General features: G+C 40.8%; 1 protein-coding gene across 1 annotated transcript in view; it reads left to right on the plus strand.

Annotated features, from left to right (window-relative positions):
* usta (uronyl 2-sulfotransferase a) overlaps window positions 1-22,726 on the plus strand; it is a 90,683-nt gene that overhangs the window by 42,837 nt on the left and 25,120 nt on the right. The window contains exons 5-6 of the mRNA XM_043696484.2: window positions 629-782; window positions 21,959-22,056. Coding sequence (XP_043552419.1) covers window positions 629-782; window positions 21,959-22,056 — 252 coding nt within the window. The remainder of the gene's footprint in view (window positions 1-628; window positions 783-21,958; window positions 22,057-22,726) is intronic.

The raw sequence follows: 22,726 nt of genomic DNA on the forward strand, positions 1-22,726 counted from the left end.
AGATGTACAGAACAAAAACAGACCCTTCAGTTCAACCCATCCATGCCGACCAGATATCCTAAATTAATCTAATCCCATTTGCCAGCGCTTGGCCATATCCCTCTAAACACTTCCTATTCATATACCCACCCAGATGCATTTTAAATATTGCAATTGTACCATCCTCCACCACTTCCTCTGGAAGCTCATTCTATACACGCACCACCTTCTGCGTGAAAAAGTTGCCCCTTTACGTCCCTTTTAAATCTTTGCCCCTCTCAACCTAAACCTATGCCCTCTAGTTCTGGACTCCCCCACCCAAAGGAAAAGACCTTGTCTATTTACCTTATCCATGCCCCTCATGATTTTATAAACCTCTATAAGGTCACCCTTCAGCCTCCGACACTCCAGAGAAAACAGCCTCAGCCTATTCAGCCTCTCCCTATAGCTCAAACCCTCTAACCCTGGCAATATCCTTGTAAATCTTTTCTAACTCTTTCAAGTTTCACAACATCCTTCCTATAAGGATCTGTAATTGAGTGGTTTGGCTGCAATTTTGTGTATCTGAGAATTGTGATGTACCATTGGTAGCGTTCTATAACATTTGATGGGTTGTAGTTAATTTTTAAAAAAATATTTCTCCACTTAGGTTTGGATTGGAGCAGCCAGTTTACATCAATATAATCAGGGATCCAATTAATCGATTTGTATCAAACTACTTTTTCCGACGTTTTGGGGACTGGCGGTCTGAACAGAATCATCAAATCCGAACACCAGGGATGAAAGATGAGGAGCGCTACCTTGTAAGTTTGATTTGTGCAAATTAAACAAAACAAAAGGGGCCTCTCTCCCTTCAGTTCAAATGCTGGTGAAAGTGGGCATTTCTTGCACTTGCCCAATTCTGTTCACTTTTGAGAAGGTGATAGTGAGTTCCTTTTTGTATTGCTGCATATCATGTGGTATAGGCATACCCACAGCACTGATAGACAATGGGTGCAGGAGTAGGCATTCAGCCCTTCAAGCCAGCACCACCATTCATTATGATCATGGCGGATCATCCACCATTAGTATCCTGTTCCTGTCCTATCCCCATAACCCTTGATTCCACTATCTTTAAGAGCTCTATCCATCTCTTTCTTGAAAGTATCCAGAGACTTGGCCTCCACTGCCTTCTGGGGCAGAGCATTCCATATATCCACCACTCGCTGGGTGAAGAAGTTTCTCCTCTGTTCTAAATGGCCTACTCCTTGCTTTTAAAATGTGTCCTCTGGTTCTGGACTCACCTATCAGCAGAAACCAGAATACCTCCAGAACCTCCAATCCTTTAATAATCTTATACGTCTCAATCAGATCCCCTCTCATCCTCCTAAACTCAAGTGTATACAAGCCCAGCCGCTCCAATCTTTCAACATTAATCAGATAAGTTAATTGTAGTTTTAAGTCTGTCCAAGAGAAAGGCTGCAGTAGTGAGTATAGTGGATTCTTTCTTGATTATATGTTTTTGGAGATAAGTCTCTTAATTAAACTTAAAATATAAGCCATAGCTATTAATTTAACCTGGGTCAGTGTTTGTAGAGGAATAAGACGGTGTTTATTTTCTGGGTCTGTAGATTGTGAAGGAGCAAAAATGGCCTTTGCAGTGATATGTACTTCTTGTCAGATGTGGGAGTTTAAAGAGAGTTTAAGGGTTACTGCGGATTATATCTGCCATAAATGCTGTTGGATGCGAATCTTATCAGTTGGATAAGATAGATTAGTTGGAGAGACAGATAGAAGCAATGAGGAATTTGCAACAGCAACAGTATGTGATGGATGGCAGATATAGGAAGGGGGGAAAGTCTCAGACACAGTCACATAGATGGGTTAGCTCCAGGAAGGGTAAGAGAGGTAGGCAGCTAGTGCAGGAATCTTTTGTGGATGTACGCATTTCAAACAGGATGCTGTTTTGGAAAATGTAGGGGGTGATGGATTTTCAGGGGAACGTAGCACGAACAGCCAAGTTTCTGGTGTTGAGACGAGGGGTACATCGGCTTCCAATTGTGTTAGGGAATTCTGTCGCCAGAGGTACAGACAGACATTTCTGTGGCCAGCAGAGAAAAAGCATAATGGTGTGTTGTTTCCCTGGTGCCAGGATCAAGGATGTCTCCAAGATGGTGCAGAATGTTCTCACAGGGGAGAGGGGCCAGCAAGTGCTCATTGTCCACATTGGAACCAACGACATTGGAAGGGAAAAGGTTGAGATTCTGAAGGGAGATTACAGAGAGTTAGGCAGAAATTTAAAAAGGAGGTCCTCAGGGGTAGTAATATCTGGATTACTCCCAGTGCTACGAGCTAGTGAGGGGCAGGAAATAGGAGGATAGAGCAGATGAATGCATGGCTGAGGAGCTGGTGTATGGGAGAAGGATTCACATTTTTGGATCATTGGAATCTCATTTGGGGTAGAAGTGACCTGTACAAGAAGGACGGATTGCACCTAAATTGGAAGGGGACTAATATACTGGCAGGGAAATTTGCTAGAACTGCTTGGGAGGATTTAAACCCAGGGATATAGTGAGGAAAGAGATCAATCTGAGACGGGTACAGTTGAGAACAGAAGTGAGTCAAACAGTCAGGGTAGGCAGGGACAAGGTAGGACTAATAAATTGAACTGCATTTATTTCAATGCAAGGGGCCTAACAGGGAAGGCAGATGAACTCAGGGCATGGTTAGGAACATGGGACTGGGATATCATAGCAATTATGGAAACATGGCTCAGAGATGGGCAGGACTAGCAGCTTAATGTTCCAGGATACAAATGCTACAGGAAGGATAGAAAGGGAGGCAAGAGAGGAAGGGGAGTGGCATTTTTGAAAAGGGATAGCATTACAGCTGTGCTGAGGGAGGATATTCCTGGAAATACATCCAGGGAAGTTATTTGGGTGGAACTGAGAAATAAAAAAGGGATGATCACCTTATTGGGATTGTATTATAGACCCCCGAATAGTCAGAGGGAAATTGAGAAACAAACTTGTAAGGAGATCTCAGCTATCTGCAAGAAAAATAGGGTACTTATGGTAGGGGATTTTAAATTTCCAAACATCGACTGGGACTGCCATTGTGTTAAAGGTTTAGATGGAGAGGAATTTCCTAAGTGTGTATAAGACAATTTTCTGATTCAGTATGTGGATATACCTACGAGAGAAGGTGCAAAACTTGACATACTCTTGGGAAATAAGGCAGGGCAGGTGACTGAGGTGTCAGTGGGGGAGCACTTTGGGGCCAGCAACCATAATTCTATTTGTTTTAAAATAGTGATTGAAAAGGATAGACCAGATCTAAAAGTTGAAGTTCTAAATTGGAGAAAGGCCAATTTTGACAGTATTAGGCAAGAACATTCGAAAGCTGATTGGAGGCAGATGTTCGCAGGTAAAGGGATGGCTGGAAAATGGGAAGCCTTCAGAAATAAGATAACAAGAATCCAGATAAAGTATGTTCCTATCAGGGTGAAAGGGAAGGCTGGTAGGTATAGGGAATGCCGGATGACTAAAGAAATTGAGGGTTTGGTTAAGAAAAAGAAGGAAGCATATGTCTGGTATAGACAGGATAGATTGAGTGAATCCTTAGAAGAGTATAAAGAAAGTAGGAGTACACTTAAGAGGGAAATCAGGATGTCAAAACAGGGACATGAGATAGCGTTGGCAAATACAATTAAGGAGAATCCAAAGGGTTTTTACAAATATATTAAGGACAAAAGGGTAACTAGGGAGAGAATAGGGCCCCTCAAAGATCAGCAAGGCGGCTTTTGTGTGGAGCCACAGAAAATATGGGAGATACTAAATGAAATTTTACATCAGTATTTACTGTGGAAAAGGATATGGAAGATATAGACTGTAGGAAAGTAGATGGTGACATCTTGCAAAATGTCCAGATTACAGAGGAGGAATTGCTGGATGTCTTGAAACGGTTAAAGGTGGATAAATCCCCAGGACCTGATCAGGTGTACCCGAGAACTCTGTGGGAAGCTAGAGAAGTGATTGCTGGGCTTCTTGATGAGATATTTGTATCATCGATATTCACAGGTGTGGTGCCGGAAGACTGGAGGTTGGCAAACTTGGTGCCACTGTTTAAGAAGGATGGTAAAGACAAGCCAGGGAACTATAGATCGGTGAGCCTGATCTCGGTGGTGGGCAAGTTGTTGGAGGGAATCCTGAGGGACAGGATGTACATGTATTTGGAAAAGCAAGGACTGATTCGAGATAGTCAACATGGCTTTGTGCGTGGGAAATCATGTCTTACAAACTTGATTGAGTTTTTTGAAGAAGTCACAAAGAAGATTGATGAGGGCAGAGCAGTAGATGTGATCTATATGGACTTCAGTAAGGCGTTCGACAAGGTTCCCCATTGGAGACTGATTAGCAAGGTTAGATCTCATGGAATACAGGGAGAACTAGCCATTTGGATAAGAACTGTTCAAAGGTAGAAGACAGAGGGTGGTGGTGGTGGAGGGTTGTTTTTCAAACTGGAGGCCTGTGACCAGTGGAGTGCCACAAGGATTGGTGCTGGGCCCTCTACTTTTTGTCATTTACATAAATGGTTTGGATGCGAGCATAAGAGGTATAGTTAGTAAGTTTGCAGATGACACCAAAATTGGAGGTGTAGTGGACAGCGAAGAGGGTTACCTCAGATTACAACAGGATCTGGACCAGATGGACCAATGGACTAAGAAGTGGCAGATGGAGTTTAATTCAGATAAATGCAGGGTGTTGCATTTTTGGAAAGAAAATCTTAGCAGGACTTATACACTTCATGGTAAGGTCGTAGGGAGTGTTGCTGAACAAAGAGACCTTGGAGTGCAGGTTCATAGCTCCTTGAAAGTGGAGTCGCAGGTAGATAGGATAGTGAAGAAGGCGTTTGGTATGCCTTTCTTTATTGGTCAGAGTATTGAGTACAGGAGTTGGGAGGTCATGTTGTGGCTGTACAGGACATTGGTTAGGCCACTGTTGGAATATTGCGTACGTTTCTGGTCTCCTTCCTATCGGAAAGATGTTGTGAAACTTGAAAGGTTTCAGAAAAGATTTACAAGGATGTTGCCAGGGTTGGAGGATCTGAGCTACAGGGAGTGGCTGAACAGGCTGGCGTTGTTTTCCCTGGAGTGTCGGAGGCTGAGGGGTGATCTTATAGAGGTTTACAAAATTATGAGGGGCATGGATAGGATAAATAGACAAAGTCTTTTCCCTGGGGTCGGGAAGTCCAGAACTAGAGGGCATAGGTTTAGGGTGAGAGGGGAAAGATATAAAAGAGACCTAAGAGGCAGCTTTTTCACGCAGAGGGTGGTACGTGTATGGAATGAGCTGCCAGAGGATGTGGTGGAGGCTGGTACAATTGCAACATTTAAGTGGCATTTGGATGGGTGTACGAATAGGAAGGGTTTGGAGGGATATTGACCAGGTGCTGGCAGGTGGGACTAGATTGGGTTGGGATGGACTGGTTGGACTGAAGGGTCTGTTTCCATGCTGTACATCTCTATGACTCTATATGTTAGTCCTGCCATGCTGGGAATTGACCTCGTAAACCTACACTGCACTCCCTCAATAGCCAGAATATCCTTCCTCAAATTTGGAGACGGAAACTGCACACAGTACTCTAGGTGCAGTCTCACCAGGGTCCTGTACAGCTGCAGAAGGACTTCTTTGCTCCTATACCCAATTCCTCTTGTTATGAAGGCCAGCATGCTTTCTTCACTGCCTGCTGTACCTGCATGCTTGCTTTCATTGACTGATGTACAAGAACACCTAGATCTCGTTGTACTTCCCCTTTACCTCACTTGACTCCATTTAGATAGTAATCTGCCTTCCTGCTCTTGTCACCAAAGTAGATAACCACATATTTTTCCACATTAATCTGCATCTGTCAACTCACCTAGCCTATCCAAGTCACCCTGTATTCTCATAACATCCTCCTCACATTTCACCCTGTCATTCAGCTTTGTGTCATCAGCAAATTTGCCAAAATTGCTTTCAATACCTTCATGTATATACTTAATGTATATTGTAAACAGCTGCGGTCCCAGCACCGAACCTTGTGGTACCCCATTGGTCACCTCGTGCCATTCCAAAAGGGACCCTTTTATCACTACTCTTTCCTTCCTGTCAGCCTGCCAATTTTCAATCCAAGTCAGTATTTTGCGTCCCCATACCATGTGCCCTAACTTTGCTCACTAATCTCTTAGGTGGGACTTTATCAAAGGCTTTCTGAAAGTGCAGGTACACTACATCCATGGGCTCTCCCTTGTCCATCTTCATAGTTACATTCACAAAAAATTCCAGAAGATTAGTTAAGCACAATTTCCCCTTTGTAAATCCATGCTGAATCTGACCCATCCTGTCACTGTTATCCAAATGAGTCGTCATTTCATCTTTTATAATTGACTCCAGCATCTTTCCCACCACTGATGTCAGGCTAACTGGTCTATATTTCCCTGTTTTCTCTCTCCCCTCTTGAAATATGGGACAACATTAGCCACCCTCCAATCCACAGGAACTGATCCTGAATCGATAGAACATTGGAAAATGATTACCAATGTGTCCACGATTTCTAGAGCCACCTCCTTAAGTATCCTGGGATGCAGACCATCAGGTCCCAGGGACTTATCAGCCTTTAGTTCTGAAAATCTATCCAACACCATTTCCTGCCTAATATAAATTCCCTTCAGTTCATCCATTACCCTAGGTCCCTCAGCCACTATTACATCTGGGAAATTGCTTGTGTCTTCCCCAGTGAAGACAGATCCAAAGTATCTATTCAACTCTCCTGCCATTTCCTTTTTACCTATAATAAATTCATCCGTTTCTGTCTTCAAGGGCCCAATTTTAGTCTTAACCATTTTTTTTTTCCTTTTCACATACCTAAAAAAGCTTTTACTATCCTCCTTTATATTTCTGGCCAGTTTGCCTTCGTACCTCATTTTTCTCTCTGCATATTGCATTTTTAATTACCCTCTGTCGCTCTTTAAAAGTTTCCCAGTACTCCGGCTTCCCGTTCATCTTTGCTATGTTATACGTCTTCTCTTTTATCTTTATACAGTCCTGAACTTCCCTCATCAGCAACGGCTGCCCCTGCCTCCCCTTAGGATCTTTCTTGCTCTTTGGAATGAACTGATCCTGTACCTTCTGCATTATACCCAGAAATACCTGCCATTGTTGTTCCACTGCCATCCATCTAGGGTATTGAACCATTGAACTTTGGCCAGCTCCTCCCTCATAGTTCCATAGTTCCCTTTGTTCAACTGCAATACTGACACTTCCGATTCTCCCTTCTCCCTCTCAAATTGCAGATTAAAACTTATCATATTATGGTCACTACCTCCTAATGGCTCCTTTACTTCGAGGTCCCTGATCAAATCCAGTTCATTGCACAACACCAGATCCAGAATTGCCTTCTCCCTGGTAGGCTCCAGTACAAGCTGTTCTAAGAATCCATCTTGGAGGCACTCCACAAACTCCCTTTCTTGGGATCCATCTCCCAGTCTACCTGCAGGTTGAAATCCCCCATAACAACTGTAGTAATACCTTTGTGACAGGCCAATTTCAACTCCTGATTCAACTTACACCCTACATCCAGACTACTGTTTGGAACCTGGAGATAACTCCCATTAGGGTCTTTCTACCCTTAGAATTTCTCAGCTCTATCCATACTGACTCTACATCTCCTGATTCGATGTTCCCCCTCACAAGTGACTGAATATCATTCCTCACCAAAAGGGCCATCCCACCCCCTCTGCCTGTCGGTCTGTCCTTTCAATGGCACGTATTGCCTTGAATATTCATTTCCCAGGCACTGTCCACTTGAAGCCACGTCTCAGTTGGCCCCACAACATCGTACCTGTCAATTTCCAACTGAGCCTCAAGCTCATCCACCTTATTTCTTATGCTTTGTTCATTCATATATAATATTTTTAATTTGTTACTCCCCTCACCCTTCCTATCAATCCCTATTTCACTTGAATGTACTGTATGATCCCTTCTTGAGTTTACTGCTCCGTTGATTCTGTTGTCTTTCTTAACTTCTCTTATTCTCACTTTCCCTTTAACTTCCTCCTTAAATTTCCAGTTTGACCCCTCCGTCCCCACCCCCCACCCCGTCCCCACTACTTAGTTTAAACACACCTGTATTGCAGTGGCAAGCCTGTCTGCCAGAATGCTGGTTCCCCCACCTATTAAGGTGCAACCCAGCCCTCTTGTATAATTTATTCACACCGCAAAACATATCCCAGTGATCCAAGAATTGAGATCCTTGCTTTCCGCAGCCACGCATTCAAGTCCATTATCTCCCTGTTCCTGCCCTCTGCAGCCCGAGGAACTGGAAGCAAGCCGGAGATAACCACCCTGGAAGTCCTGCTTTTCAGCTTTCTTCCGAGTTCTCTGATGTTCGCTATAGAATGCCCCTCCTCTTCTTTCCAATGTCATTTGTGCCGACATGCATCACCACCTCTGGCTCTTCACCTTCACCCTTGAGTATTCTCTGCACTTTGTTGGTGACGTCCTGAATCCTGGCATCAGGAAGGAAACACAGTATCCTCAAATCCTGCCTGTTGCCGCAGGAACCCCTTTCAGTCCCTCTCACTATGGAGTCCCCTATTACCAGGGCTCTGCATGATGTCTGATTCCTCGGCTCTGCCTCCATGCTAATTTTCAATTGTTCCAGGATTTTTGACTCAAAATTGGTGACGGTATGATGATACACTTGGAAATCAGGATGGTTTAGGACTTGAAAGGGAACCTGCAGATTGTGGTGTTGTCATGCATCTGCTTTGTCCTCCTGGGTAATGTAAGTCACAGGATTTGAAAGAGGCTTGACAAACTATATAATAGTTTGTGGTGCGTATTATTGCCACTGCACTGCTGGTGGGAGGATGCACTCAGTAGACTGCTTTTCCCTTAATGGTGTTTAGCTTCTTGAACATTGGAGCAGCACAGATCTAGGTAAGTGGAGAGTATTCCATAACAAGTATTCCATTCCCCAAAGCCTGCCCTGGAGATGGCAGGCAGGTTTTGGGACAGACATAAGTGAGTTATTTGCTGCAGAATTCCTTCAGAATTGTATTGAAGGTGAGAGGTCTCAAGATGATAAATGAGCTAGAGAGAGTAGGAAAGATGGTAATGGAAAAGAGAAAGGTTGAAAGTGAAGATACAATTTAGATGAGCATTTTGAAACCTTTAGAAGCATGAGCATGCGTATAACAAGAACCAGGAACATTTAGAACTCTGGAACTTTTCATTCCAGGATACTGTGAAGACCCCTTCCTGATTTCTTTTCCCCCCAGGAACTGGCTAGGTTTTAGTCATAAACTATAGAATTGCCAAGTAAGAGATGGATGAATTGGAAACATTGATTGTGATGAATTCCTTAGCAACGTAGTGAGGGATTGTGATGAATTACAATATTTAATTTGTAAAACAGAAAATCTTGAATTATAAAAGTTTTCTTGTAAAGAGAAAAAGAATGACAGGTTTCTGATTAGGACCAAGAGCACTGGAAAATAAATGTCTTCAGATTAGGCTAAAAGAATAAGGGCAATCATATAAATATTCCAAGCAAGTTGGTAGGTTGAATAACCTCCAAATCATTAGAAAAACACCAGACTGAAATTGAGTAGGAACCAGGACAAAAGGTGTTGGAGGCAATTGGCAGGAAGGAGAGCACAAAATTGACTCAAAGAAATTTGGATATCCAATTATCTGTCTAGATTTAATATAACTTCTACATTAGTATTCTCTACCTTAATTTCTACACTTTAATATAGGCCCTCCTACTTGTTAAGTTCTTTGCATTTGCACCCCTGAATTTTAAGTTCTTTTCAAGTTTTACAGTTAGTATGTGTCTACTGTCTTTGCAGAATAAAAATATATATGTTCACAAATCTCTGCAATACTTTCCATATAATACCTAACTCTATTCTTCTCCAGCCATCATCTGTACAGCTAACTGCACTGCCTGTTTTTGGTTTCATCTGCCTGTTGACTTTACGTTTCCTACAACTGCACCATACTCGTTTGTTCATTTATTTAAAAGGACATTACATTACAGTTCCTATCGATTACAGTTGGTACATTGGTATGAGCAGGATTTAACCATTCTACATGCTGATCACCATAAACTGGCAGTGTTAAGCACAGCTGCCTGAACCACAATCTGAACTAACCTCTAAATTTACAGACTGTATGCCTGACCAAGGTCTGGCTGACTTTCAGTCCCTCTCACTTTGTTGGCTCACATGGGAAGCATTGTTCAATAAGGAATACTTCATAATTTGAATCACACAGGGCAGGGCAGGGGCAGAGGAACGAAATTACATTATTAGCAGCCATCAGATTAGAAACCTCCATCAGTGGAGGTTTCTTACGATTTTTTGGGCTAATTCAATTTCTAAGATACTTCAAGTCTGAAATGCTTGCCTCTGTTTTATAGATAAATCTATTTTAAAATTGGAAAAAAATGACATTTCAATGTATAATTCATGTGTTCAACATCTCAAACAGTTGTTTTCACTCCAAATATAAACAGAAACTAAGACATAACAAGCAACTTAGAAACTTTAACTATTTGCACGAATACCAGTTTAATTGCTGATTTGTATTTTAATTAAGATACACAACTGTCTGTTTTAAACGTGAACATTGGAAGTAATAGAGCTTGAAACATAGAGAGGGAAGTGCCATGATCCCAAAAGTGACGCCACTGTTTATAAGCACCCTTCTTTGGTTATAGCTACATTTCTCTGCTTCAGTTCTTCAGCTGACTTCTAATCTGTGACACTAAATTCCCATTAATGCAAACCAACATTATATATTTCATTTATATAACAACCTTTAACATGGTAAAAATTTCTCAAGGCACCTTTACAGGAGAGTTATCACAAAATTGTCAAATTATCAATCAAGCAACATAAGACAGGGAAATTGTTAGTTATGAGGATGTTTCAAAGGAACAGAGAGGCAGAGGCTTGGGGAAAGGATTCCTAGGTGTTATTATTTGCAGAGGTAATGTGCCAGAATTCGAGTCTCAGTATTTCCAGATTTGTCACGAAAGTTGAAGCTTTGTAAAGTATGCAAAGTTCCTGTGGTTACCTCACTTTCAGACCTATTTTGATAGAAGGCACGGACCAAGTTTCTTTACTGAACAAGAATGACTATTACAAGTCTCTCTCTTTCTCTCTTCCATCCCTCTCTTTCTCTATCCCTCCCAAACCTCCCTCTCTATCCCTCCGAAACCTTCCTCTCTCTCTGTCACTCCCATCCCCTCCCTCCCTCTCTCTCCCCTCCCCTCCTGCAACTCAAACTTCGATTACTGCTTGGTCACGCATTTTTACTTTTTATTTTTTACACAGTGGCTAGTGTAGATGCCAAATTACTTACTTTCAAATGTAAGCTGTCCTTATAAGCTCCGGTTTTAAAACAGCTCTTTCTAATTTTACTCAATAAATAAAAAGATGTTGTTCTCATGAAAGCCTGGGGATTTGATCACTGAAGGGTCCACCACCGTCTGACACAGTTACAAAGTTTCTCAATCCTTGGAGAAAACAAATCTCAATTCTGTCCTGAAAGATTACCCTGCTTTTAAACCTGAGCCACTTAGTTCTGGATAGACCTACAAGTGGAAACATAATTTCTATGTCCTCCTGTGAAGACCATTCAGGATCTGATTCACATAACTCAAATCGCCCATAATTCTTCTAAACTTCAATGGTATCATCCCTGAATTTAACGATTGTGACTTTGCTTCCCTAATTTAATTTATTTATTTAACTTGTAAAAAGTTGAGACCCCTACAGGACTCTGCTTGCCACATCCTACCAATCCAGTAATTACCCATTTTGTGCATACCGTCTGCTTTCTGCCAGCTAATCAATCTTCTGACCATCCTCATGTTATCCCTTACACTTGACCTTTTCTTTTCCGCAATAGCCTTTGACATGGCACCTTATCAAATGTCTTCTAGAAACCATGTATAGTATATCTATAGGTTCTCCTTTATCCATAGCAAAGAACTCCAATAAATTCAGCAAACATGATTTGACAAAACTACACTGACACTTTGATTACCTTGGGTTTTTCCCAATCATTCATTTCTCTTTAATCTCTTTAATGATTGATTCTAACACATCCCTGACAGATGTTTAGCTAAATTAATAATTTCCTGTGTTTGGCCTCCAAACCTTGAATGGAGGTGTTATATTTGTTAGTTTCCAGTCTGCTACAACCTTTCCTAAATCTAGAAACTGTAATCCTAGATTTATGTGCTCACATCTCTGTTGAGGCACACAAACACTCAACTTTGTGGCTGAGAGTTGTACCAATTGATCTGCAGCTGGCATTGTAGTGCTAGCTCAGAGAGTCTTAACAAATATCATGACATTTCAACTCTGAATAGCATCATGACTCCATTGCACAGCTCGACAATTCTTTTGGTAGGGCAGTATCATATTGTAGATTAGTATTTATAGAACAAAAATCAGATTAGTTTGCCCAGTGGTGCTCAGCACAGGTTTATTCTTCTGAGGAAGGGTCACTGAGGCATTAACTCTGCTTTCTCTGCACAGGTGCTGCCAAACCTGCTGAGCTTTTCCAACAATTTCTGTTTTTTGTTTCTGGTTTCCAGCATCTGCAGTTCTTTTAGTTTTTACAAAGTTGTCCATCTCATTCCCATCGAATATCCTTTATTTCTGTCTTGTGTGTTTATCTGGCATCCCTTAAATGATAGTTACCCTGCCTCTTTATGACTTTAATCAGTCTTTGGGCAAAGAAGGTTTTTGTGAATTTCCCATTGAATGACCATCTTACACTGTCCGCATAAGTGTGTGTGTCTCTTAATGTAAATAGGAAACAGCAATTCTCTTGGCATTGATGCTTGGGAAACAAGATTTCCAATCTTATCAGTATGAGTAAATATCATTAAACAGTACTGTTTGTTTTTTGTACCCAGTTTGCTATCCTTCTATTTGGTTGCCTGATTCAACTCAGTCTTGCCTTACCCAAGGTCTTTTAAAAATTCAATATATTATGCTTACTACATTGCCCTAAAATGCCTATTTTGTTCATTCTTCAAATAATTCAGTAAGGTTATCTTCACAGTGGCTCATGAACAGTAAATTGATATAGCTCATTTAATCCCCTTTTACTCTTTTGTATTTTTTAATCTATTTTCTAATCAACCTGTTCAGAAATGCTATTACACAACTGTGGAACAGATAGGGCTTGAACCTGGGCAACCTGGCTCAAGATTAAGGGAACAATCAATGCACATCAAGAGTGTCTCTTTTTACTCTTTTGAATATTTTAATTTAAAAGAACCAGCTGCATAGCATTATGCTTTAAACACAGCATAAATTAATTATGCGACTGTCGCTGAAAGTCACTAGTTTAAAAAAAAGATACTGTTATTTGTTAAAAATAAAGATAAAAAGATTAAAATTTGATAGGAACAAAAAACAGTTAATAAAGATGAAATTAGGATCAGTCTTTGTTATTGTTGCAGGCTTCGATTGCTTGAAAGGTTTTTTTTGTCCAAAGATGAAGGGTTTGAAAATTTGAAGTCAGCAGCTGCAATGGCTTCTGTGGTTGAATAGTTGGCGATCCTCCTAAGGGTGGACTGAGTAGGACCGTTCTGGAGGGAGTAAAGGCTCCTCTATTTTACTTTTGTGTCACTGCAGGTTATGGCCCTTGGTAGCCTGTTAAGCACTGCAGTCCTTTCGCTGGTTTACTTTCCTCTATCTTCTTTTGAGAACACTTCTCTTCAGTGGTGTCACTGCAAATTCGTCTTGGAATTCTGTCCACACTGGTAGCTCTCAGTCTCTCTCATCACAACCAGAGCAAAAATGGCTGCCACGTTAATATTGAGTCTCATTTTTTCACCAGGCAAAAAAGGGTAGTTACTCTGGGATGTCTTGGAGTGCTCTTCCAATCTTGTGTTCTTCCAGAAATTTTGAATTCTTATTCCTTTAGAAGAACTCATTGTATTGTCCAAGTGTTGATCCAGTTCTCAATGTCTCCTCGGCAGTTGATATGGAGATTACATATCAGTCTGTCTGCTTTTGGCAGTCATGAATCAACAGAAGCAGCCAAATGACTTCTGGGAGCCATCTTGTAAGATTCTCAAACAGCAATTGCTGGCAAAACTCAGCATGTCTGGCAGCATCTATGGGGCGAAAGCAGAGTAAATGTTTCTGGTCCGTGACCTTTCTTCACAAGAATTCTGGTGAATAGTCACCTGATTCAAAACTCTGCTCTCTCCCCACAGATGCTGCCAGATCTTCTGAGTTGCACCAGCAATTCTCCAGCATCCGTACTTCTTTGTTTTATATTATTATAAGATTCTGAGTGCATTTTCAGTGGCATTGCTACTTTATTTAACTACGCTGTTAATTTACATCATACCTTTTAAAAAAATGCTTCTGGTTGCAGATGAACTGGCATATTGGAGCCAGGGGTATTGTCTCAGCATTGTTGGGATGGTGTTAGGGTTAAGGAAGGACAAGAGAGTACTGAAAACAACAAATGCTGGAGATCACAGCAGGTCAGATAGCATTGTTTTCATTACAGATACCACCATCTGCAGTAATTTGCTCCTACAAGGATAAGAGAGTAATAAGAGTGCTCTGGATGTCATGTATTAGGGCACTGGGAGGTGGTTGTTCAACCATGTGAGAATGGTCACAACATAGATATGACGGAGGTCAGAGTTTAAGAGCTTGAGGTGTTTGGGACAGGAAGGATGGTGAAAGGTAATGGGATTTCTAGATCTGGATGTTCAGATAAAGAAAGCCCAAAGATGGTAGCAGTGGAAAAAGGAATATAATTTGAATTTAAAGAACACATTTTAAAATCTTTGAATACTTCAAAAGCAATCAAGTGCAGTCATTCTTATAATATAGGAAATAAGGCAGCCAACACTGTAACAGCCAGATTTCAAAAAGAACAATTTACTCACCAGATAATCTGTTGTAATCATGCTGTTTTGAGGGCTAAATATGATCTAAGATGCCAGGATTGCTCCTCTGCTTTGCTTGTGCCATGGGATCTTGTACATTCATGTAATTGGGCAGGTATAACTCCTGTTGGTGATACAATTTGCAGTTATTTTGCATTTCCTGAAACTCCTTTTCAATAATCTTCATTGATCAAAATGCTGAGTCTTTTAATTATTTGTCCTCATTGAATTAGCCTTTTTCTTTTCCCTTCCTCATGACATTACTTGACTGCTGACAGAGTGGTGCTTTATGGGGAGTCATATTTCATTGTTTCAACATGACATGGGATATCCTCAATGGTCTTTCTCTGTCTTTTAAATATAGTTTTGTTTCTTTACCTATTTCCTGAGCTTGTGCAGATCTTAAACATTTCAATTATTAATCATTTCTATTTGCCTCAAATAAAGAACAAAGAACATTTACAGCCCAGAAACAGGCCCTTCAGCCCTCCAAGCCTAGAGCGAACTATACTGTAAATGGAAGAGTCTTGGGAAAAATTGATGAGCAGAGAGATCTGGGTATTCAGGTCCATTGTACCCTGAAGGTGACTGCACAGGTGGATAGAGTGGTCAAGAAGGCATGTGGTATGCTTGCCTTCATCGGATTGGGTATTGAGTATAAGAGCTGGCAGGTCATGTTAAAATCGTACAAGACTTTGGTTCGGCCGCATTTAGAACGTTCTGCAGCCGATCGGTGGCATCCCTGACCTGAGCACCTGGGAGGCAACATGCCATCCGGGAGTCTTGTTTTCCAGTCACAGAACCCGATTACCTACTCCCCTTAGAATAGAATCTCCTATGACTATGGCCCTATGAGTCTTTGTCCCACCCTTCTGAACAGTAGAGCTCGCCATGGTGCCATGATCCTGGCAACTGCTGTCCTCCACTGATGAGCCATCTCCCCCAACAGTATCCAAAATGGTGTACCTGTTTTGGAGGGAGATGACCGCAGGGGACACCTGCACTGCCTTCCTACTCTTTCTCTGCCTTTTGGTCACCCATTCACTGTCTCCCTCAGCAATTCTAATCTGCGGTGTGACTAATTCACTAAACGTGCTATCCACGACCTCCTCAGCATCGCAGATGCTCCATAGTGAGTCCATCATAGTTCCAGAGCCGTCATACGGTCAAACAAGAGCTGCAATTGGACACACTTCTTGCAAATGTAAGAGTCAGGGACATCAGCCACGTCTCTGAGCTCCCACATCAAGCAAGAGGCACATCCCACAGATCTGAGGTCCCCTGACATTGTAAGCCTTAGCTTTAACTCAACTAACTAAAACCAAACAATGCACTTAAATATATAAAAGAAAAGAAAAAACTTTACTGTACAGAATCCTTCTGGTTAGAGGAGGCGGTGGGAGGGAGATAGTATCTCGGGTTTAGCTGCGCAAAATTCAGGACTGTAGTAAGTTCAGTATTGATGAGAAGATGGAACTTGCAATGACATGAAATAGATACTGGAATAAATAAATGTAAGGAAAGTTCAATAAATATGAGAAAGAAAGGATCGGGAAGATATAATTATGTTAGGTTAAATAAGACGGAATGAAGCTTGTGTGGAATTTGATCATGAGCCCAAACCTGTTGAACAAATGGCCTGTTTCTCTGTACAACCCTATGTAACATAGCTCCATCAAATCATTCCTGTTCATTGTTTTGGAAAGTGGTTACTTCAGATTGAAGCTTGCTTTCATTTATTGCTGGATTTCAACCTATGCTTTGGTGGCAGCATTTTCCTCAGCTACATAATAATTGGATTTTGCGCATACCTTTCTTGAGCATTTCTTCACTTCTCTATTAAAAAGTATGCTGGATTTCATTTCCACCGCTATTACTGGTAGGGTATTCCTTTCCTAACAACGTTTGCATGACAGATTTGTCACGGCACGGAAGGAGGCCATTCAGCCTATCACCTGCACTGGTTCTATTACCTAGTGCCAAATGTATGCTTTTCTCCATACTCTACACATTATTTATACTCAAATAATCATTCAATGCCTCTTGAATGCCTCAATCGAACCTGCCTCCAGCATATTTCCAGGCAGTGCATTCCATACCCTAACTATTTGTGCGAAAAAGTTATTTTCTCATATCACTTTTCATTCGTTCGCACATCGCATTAAATCTATGTCTTTTGTTCCTTTTTTCTTGTGTGAGCAGGAACAGTTCTCCCTTATCTGCTCTATCTAGCCCATTCATGGTTTCGAAAACCTCTATCAAATCTCTTCTCAGCCTTCTTTTCAAGGAGAGCAGTCCCAACTTCACTCTATTTTCATACCTGAAGTTTCTCTTTCCTGGAACCATTCTTATAAATCACTTCTGCAGTCTCTCTAATGCATTCACTTCTTTTTTGTAATGTGGCATTTGCGACTTGTCCACATTATTTCAGCTGAGATCTTAACAAGTGTCTTGTACAAGTTCAATATTATCTCCTTGCTCTTGTACTCTGTTTTATCAATAAGCCAAGAAGATTGTATGTTTTATGAAATGCTCTCTCCACTTGTCCTGCTGTCTCTGCACATATACACGCAGGTCTCTCTGCTTCTGATATTTCTGTAGAAAAGTACCCCCTATATTATATTGTCTTTCAATGTTCTTCTGACAAACGTGCATCACCTCCCACTTCTCTACATTGAACCTCATCTGCCAGCCATTCGCACGCTCCACCAACTTGTCATTGTTGTTTTGGAGTTCTATACGATCCATTAAAAAACCATCTGATTTCCTCATTTTTATGTGGAGGTGCCTGTGTTGGACTGGAGTAGAAAACGTCAGAAGTCTAATGACGCCAAGTTATAGTCCAACAGGTTTATTTGAAATCACAAGCTTTCAAAGTGCTGCTTTGTCGTCAAGATTTCACCTGAGAAGGACTATAACCTGGTGTCATGCCCCTATTTGGTCATCTTAAAGATGACCCCATTTTAATTATTTATCAATCAGTAGAAATAATTTGATCAATTAATTTATCAAAATCCTGATAAGTATGAACTCTTATCAGATCTGCTCCTGATGAAAGGAACCTTAGTTTCTCTTCTTTTCCGTATACATTATGAAGTCTCTCATTTGTGTGTTTTTGTTATATATTCATGGGAAGTACATTTGCTGATGATTAAGATCCATCGCCCATCTTGTATTTTTCCTTGAGAAGTTTATTGGGAGCTGCCTCCTTGATCTGCAGCAGCCCATGCATTGGAAATGCATATTGTGTAATTCAGGAGGAAATTCCAGTATTGTAGCTGAACAAAAGTGAAACCGGATTAATGTGCGAGTTAGAGGAATTTGCAAGTGGCGGTGCTCCCACACATCTGCCAGTGCTTTTCCAGGTGGTAAAACTGGTTGGAAGGTGCTGTCAAAGGATGTGTTGTTGGAATGCATTGTATACTGCATTGACTGCCACTGTGTGCCAATGTGGTGGAGGAATTGAATGTTTAGTAGTAGTTGGGGTGTCAGTCAAGTTAGCTGCTTTGTCCTTGAAATTGTTGAGATTCTTGAGTGTTGTTGGAACTCACATGATGGAATCTGTGGTTTCAAAGCATATGTGTTTAGAGACAGACTCTGATGAGGGGAACTGAGAAATTGAACTTACCCATCCAATTTCTTTTGAATCCAATTGGAAACCAAAAATCCTGATGAGACTGAATATGGTTGAAACCATATAAAAGGGTATAAAGCCATCAGAGCTCAGATGATGAACCCAGTGGTGCAATGCAGGTAAATGAAGAAAATGGCAACAAGATCCAGAAGCTGAGAATAGGCAGATTAGATAAATCAGATTAGAATTTCTGCAGCTCTTTCTTTTACTTAAAGGTAACAATGGTGGATCTAAACCATTCAGACTCTAGTAAGCAGAGTTGACATTATGCAAACCTGCTATGTTTACTGAAAGACATGTCTATAGATCTCTAGTTGGTTATGCACTACTGCATTACCGTTGGCTGGGATTTAGCCTAAATGCTAGGAGGGGAGCTGAAATTGTTTGTGAAAAAAGTTTTGGAGATTTTGTGATTGAGATTGACACACAATTCATAAAAGATCTGTCTTAGTTTATCTGCCATTTATTATTTATAATTGATCAAAATTTTCCTGTTAATTCATGTTTAAGATTAGATTCCCTACAGTGTGGAAACAGGCCCTTCGGCCCAACAAGTCCACACCAACCCTCCGAAGAGTAACCCACCTAGACCCATTCCCCTATATTTAACCCTGACTAATGCACTTAACACGACAGGCAATTTAGCTTGGCCAATTCACCTAACCTGCACAAGTTTGAACTGTGGGAGGAAACCGGAGCACCCGGAGGAAACGCATGCAGACATGGGGAGAATGTGCAAACTCCACACAGACAGTTGTCCGAGATCGGAATTGAACTCTGGCCCCTGGCGCTGTGAGGCAGCAGTGCTAACCACTGCGCCACCCCTTGTGTGCATGGTGTGTTTGAGTAAGGGTAGTTAGCTAAGATAGTACCTCGTGTTTGCTTTGTTTGGTAGGCATGCTTTTGGGTGAGTTACTTGCTGCAGAATTCCCAGCCTTTTGTAGTCACACAATTTTTGCGGCTGGTTCAGTTAACTACTTGGCCAATATTGATTACTGTTGTACAGTGCTGATGGTAGGACTGTTTATTTCACCACCTTGTTTACTGAGAGGAGGTTAATGGGGCAATAATTAGAAGAGATCTGTCATCCGTTTTGTACACAAGACATAATTGGATAATTTTGCACATTGCTGGCCACATACCAGTTTTGGAGTTGTACTAAAACAGCTTGGCAATAGACCATGGTTAGTTCTGAAGCACAACTCTTCAGCACTGCAACCAGGATGTTGTTGAGGCCTATAGCCTTTGCTGCAGCCAATATGCTGAAATATTTTTTGGTATCACATGGAGTGAATTGAATTGGCTGAAGCTTGGCATCTGATGCTCGAGATTTTAGGAGGAGGTTGGATCATATGTTGAGCACTTGAGGTCAAGATGATTGCATGTTCTTCAGTCTGGTCTTTGGCTCTGATTTGTTGGTCTTTCCTATTATTGCAGACAGTACTGTCTCTCTTTCTGTTCTTTTTAAAATATTAGTTTAATCTAAATTATATCTCCTTTTCATTCCTTCTGAAATAAGACCATAAGACATTGGAGTAGAAGTAAGCCATTTGGCGTATCGACTCTCCTCTGCCACTCAATGAGATCATGGCTGATTTGATAACCTTCAACTTCACTTTCTTACCTTACCTCCATAACTTTTGATTCCCTTACTGATTAACAATCTATCTCAGTTTTGAATATACTTAATGACTCCGCCTCTACAGTCTTCGGCAATAAATAATTCCACAGATGACTACCCTCCGAGCAAAAAAAATCCTCCTCATCTGTCATAAATAGGTGACTCTTTGATATTATGCCCTTTGTTCCTAGACCCGCTTCCAAGAGCTTGCCACCTCTCTGCATCTAGCTTGTAAGGTCCCCGAATAATATAGTGTTTCAATAAGGTCGTTTTGACTGGCAAGCTCATTCTGCTTGGGGTCTTACAGATATAGAATTACATCATTTACCTGCAACCGTAACTGCAGTACAAAGATGATTCATCATGTAAAGTATTGCTGGACAATCCTTTTGTATTAGAATAACAAAACTAAAAGAGGAGTTTCTGGAAATCCAAAGGACAGAGAGACAGCTGGACAACTCAACACATCTCCATTGACACAATGCCTCCTCCAAAAACATCTGCCTTTACAACTTCTCACTCTGCAGCCAATCATTCCACGGCCTAACCTTCCCAATCTCATAAAACCCACTGAGTTCTCTGCATTCTCCCAGTGCCAGCCTCTTGCCCACCCCAGATATTTATCCTCCACGATCTGCAGCTAACTAAACTCTGGGATTCTATCCCTAAACTTCTCAGATTCTCTCCTTGCCTTTCAGTATCCACAGACTTTGGTCCCTGGGCCTAATATATTAAATGAATATGAAAACTGTAGCAAACATATACATTGCAAGATCTTACAATAGGACTGAGATAATAACTTGATTATAAATTTCAGCAATGTTGCTGCTGTGTCTGAACTGTTTCTGAAGTTTTTAATTGCTTTGTAAAATCCGAGCTTTGATCATTCCATACACTGCTGACTGTGAAAAGGAAGCTTGTAGCATTTAGGGATCATTTTACTTAGAAAATATTTTTGGCTTTGTAAAGTACTTTTTTTTTGGCCAGCTACAGCAAAATGTATTCTTACTGGCCTCAGCTGGAGCATTGTGTTCAATTATGGGCATCTTACTTTAAGGAGGGATGTCAAAGTCTTGCTGAGTCCAGAAAGGAGATTTACAGAAATAGTACTAAAGCCTGAGAGTCTTGAACTGTGTGAAAAGACTGGAGAACCTAGGGTTAATTTTCACGAAGAAACGTTTAACAGGATATTTGACAGAGGCATTCAAAATCATTAATAATCTTAATGGAGTAAAGAAGGGAAAACTGTTTCCAGTTTGAGAAGGGTCAGTAACCAGATGACTTAGTTTTAAGGTCATTGACGTAAGAACTAAAGGTGAAATGAAGAAACATACTTTATTAAATATGGAGCATTGTTGTGATGTGGGATCCAATATCTGGTGGCTGGTGACCAAAAAAAAGTCCATTAGAAATAAAATTAGATAAATAATTGAAAAGAAAACCATTACATGGCTGTGTTGAAAGAGCAAAAATATAGAATTAATTAGATAGCTCTAGAAATGTAGAAGGTAGAGTGTGTGGTGCTGGAAAAGCACAGCAGGTTCGGCAACATTGGAGGAGCAGGCGAATTGATGGTACGGGCATAAGCCCTTCATCAGGAATCTGATGCTGCCTGACCTGTTATGCTTTTCCAGTACCATACACTTGACTTTGATCTCCAGCATCTCCTCGAAAAGTGGAGGCATTATAATCCAAATGTTCTACTCTTGTGCTGTATCATTCTACATTCTTTTATCTTAATGGTTTCCCTTGTTCTACAGGATATCAGTGATTGCATATTAGAAAATTACCCAGAATGCAACAATCCCCGGGTGTTCTACATTATTCCATACTTCTGTGGGCAGCATCCCAAATGCAGGTGAGAGAAATTAGCCAGTTATTTCTCTTTCTAATTTAATATGATGCATTCTTAAACAAACAGCCTTCATCTTGTAAGTGACATCAGAATACTAAAATGATCGGTATCGTGGACTAAAACTTAGATAAGAATTAACTGAAACAAAATAAGTAATCAACATAGTGAGGCAGTTATTTTGTTTTAGGGGATGTACTGAGTAGAATATTCTAGGAATCAGCGTTAGGAGATATACGGAGTCGAAAGATCCAAGGATAGGTTCTTGTGTAAAATGTAAAAGATTAAGGCTAATGGAACGCTGGAGTAAAAGGTATGTTACATCTAAACAAAACCATGCATAAATCACAACTGGAATGTGATCAGTTCTGGGCATTGCACCTGAGGAAAGATGCAGTGACCTTGGAGAGAGTGTGTATCAGTTAGCCAGAATGACATTTGTACTCCAAACTTTAAATGATCCAACTTGGGTTGTAGTTGCTGAAATTTAAAAGATTAAAGAATACTTGATTGAAATTTTCAAGATATTAAAGGTAACAGAGAAGATAGAACATATTTCTGCTGGTTAGGAAATGTGGGACTGGGAACATAGTTCAAAAATTAGAATTTTCAAGAGTGAAGTTAGGAAACAGTTTGAAACTCAAATGTTGCTAGAAATTTGAAGCACACTTTCACA

This window comes from Chiloscyllium plagiosum, unplaced genomic scaffold, assembly GCF_037043375.1.
Source record: "Chiloscyllium plagiosum isolate Xiang-an unplaced genomic scaffold, Cpla_swu_hap1 HiC_scaffold_10, whole genome shotgun sequence".
NCBI lineage: Eukaryota > Metazoa > Chordata > Chondrichthyes > Orectolobiformes > Hemiscylliidae > Chiloscyllium > Chiloscyllium plagiosum.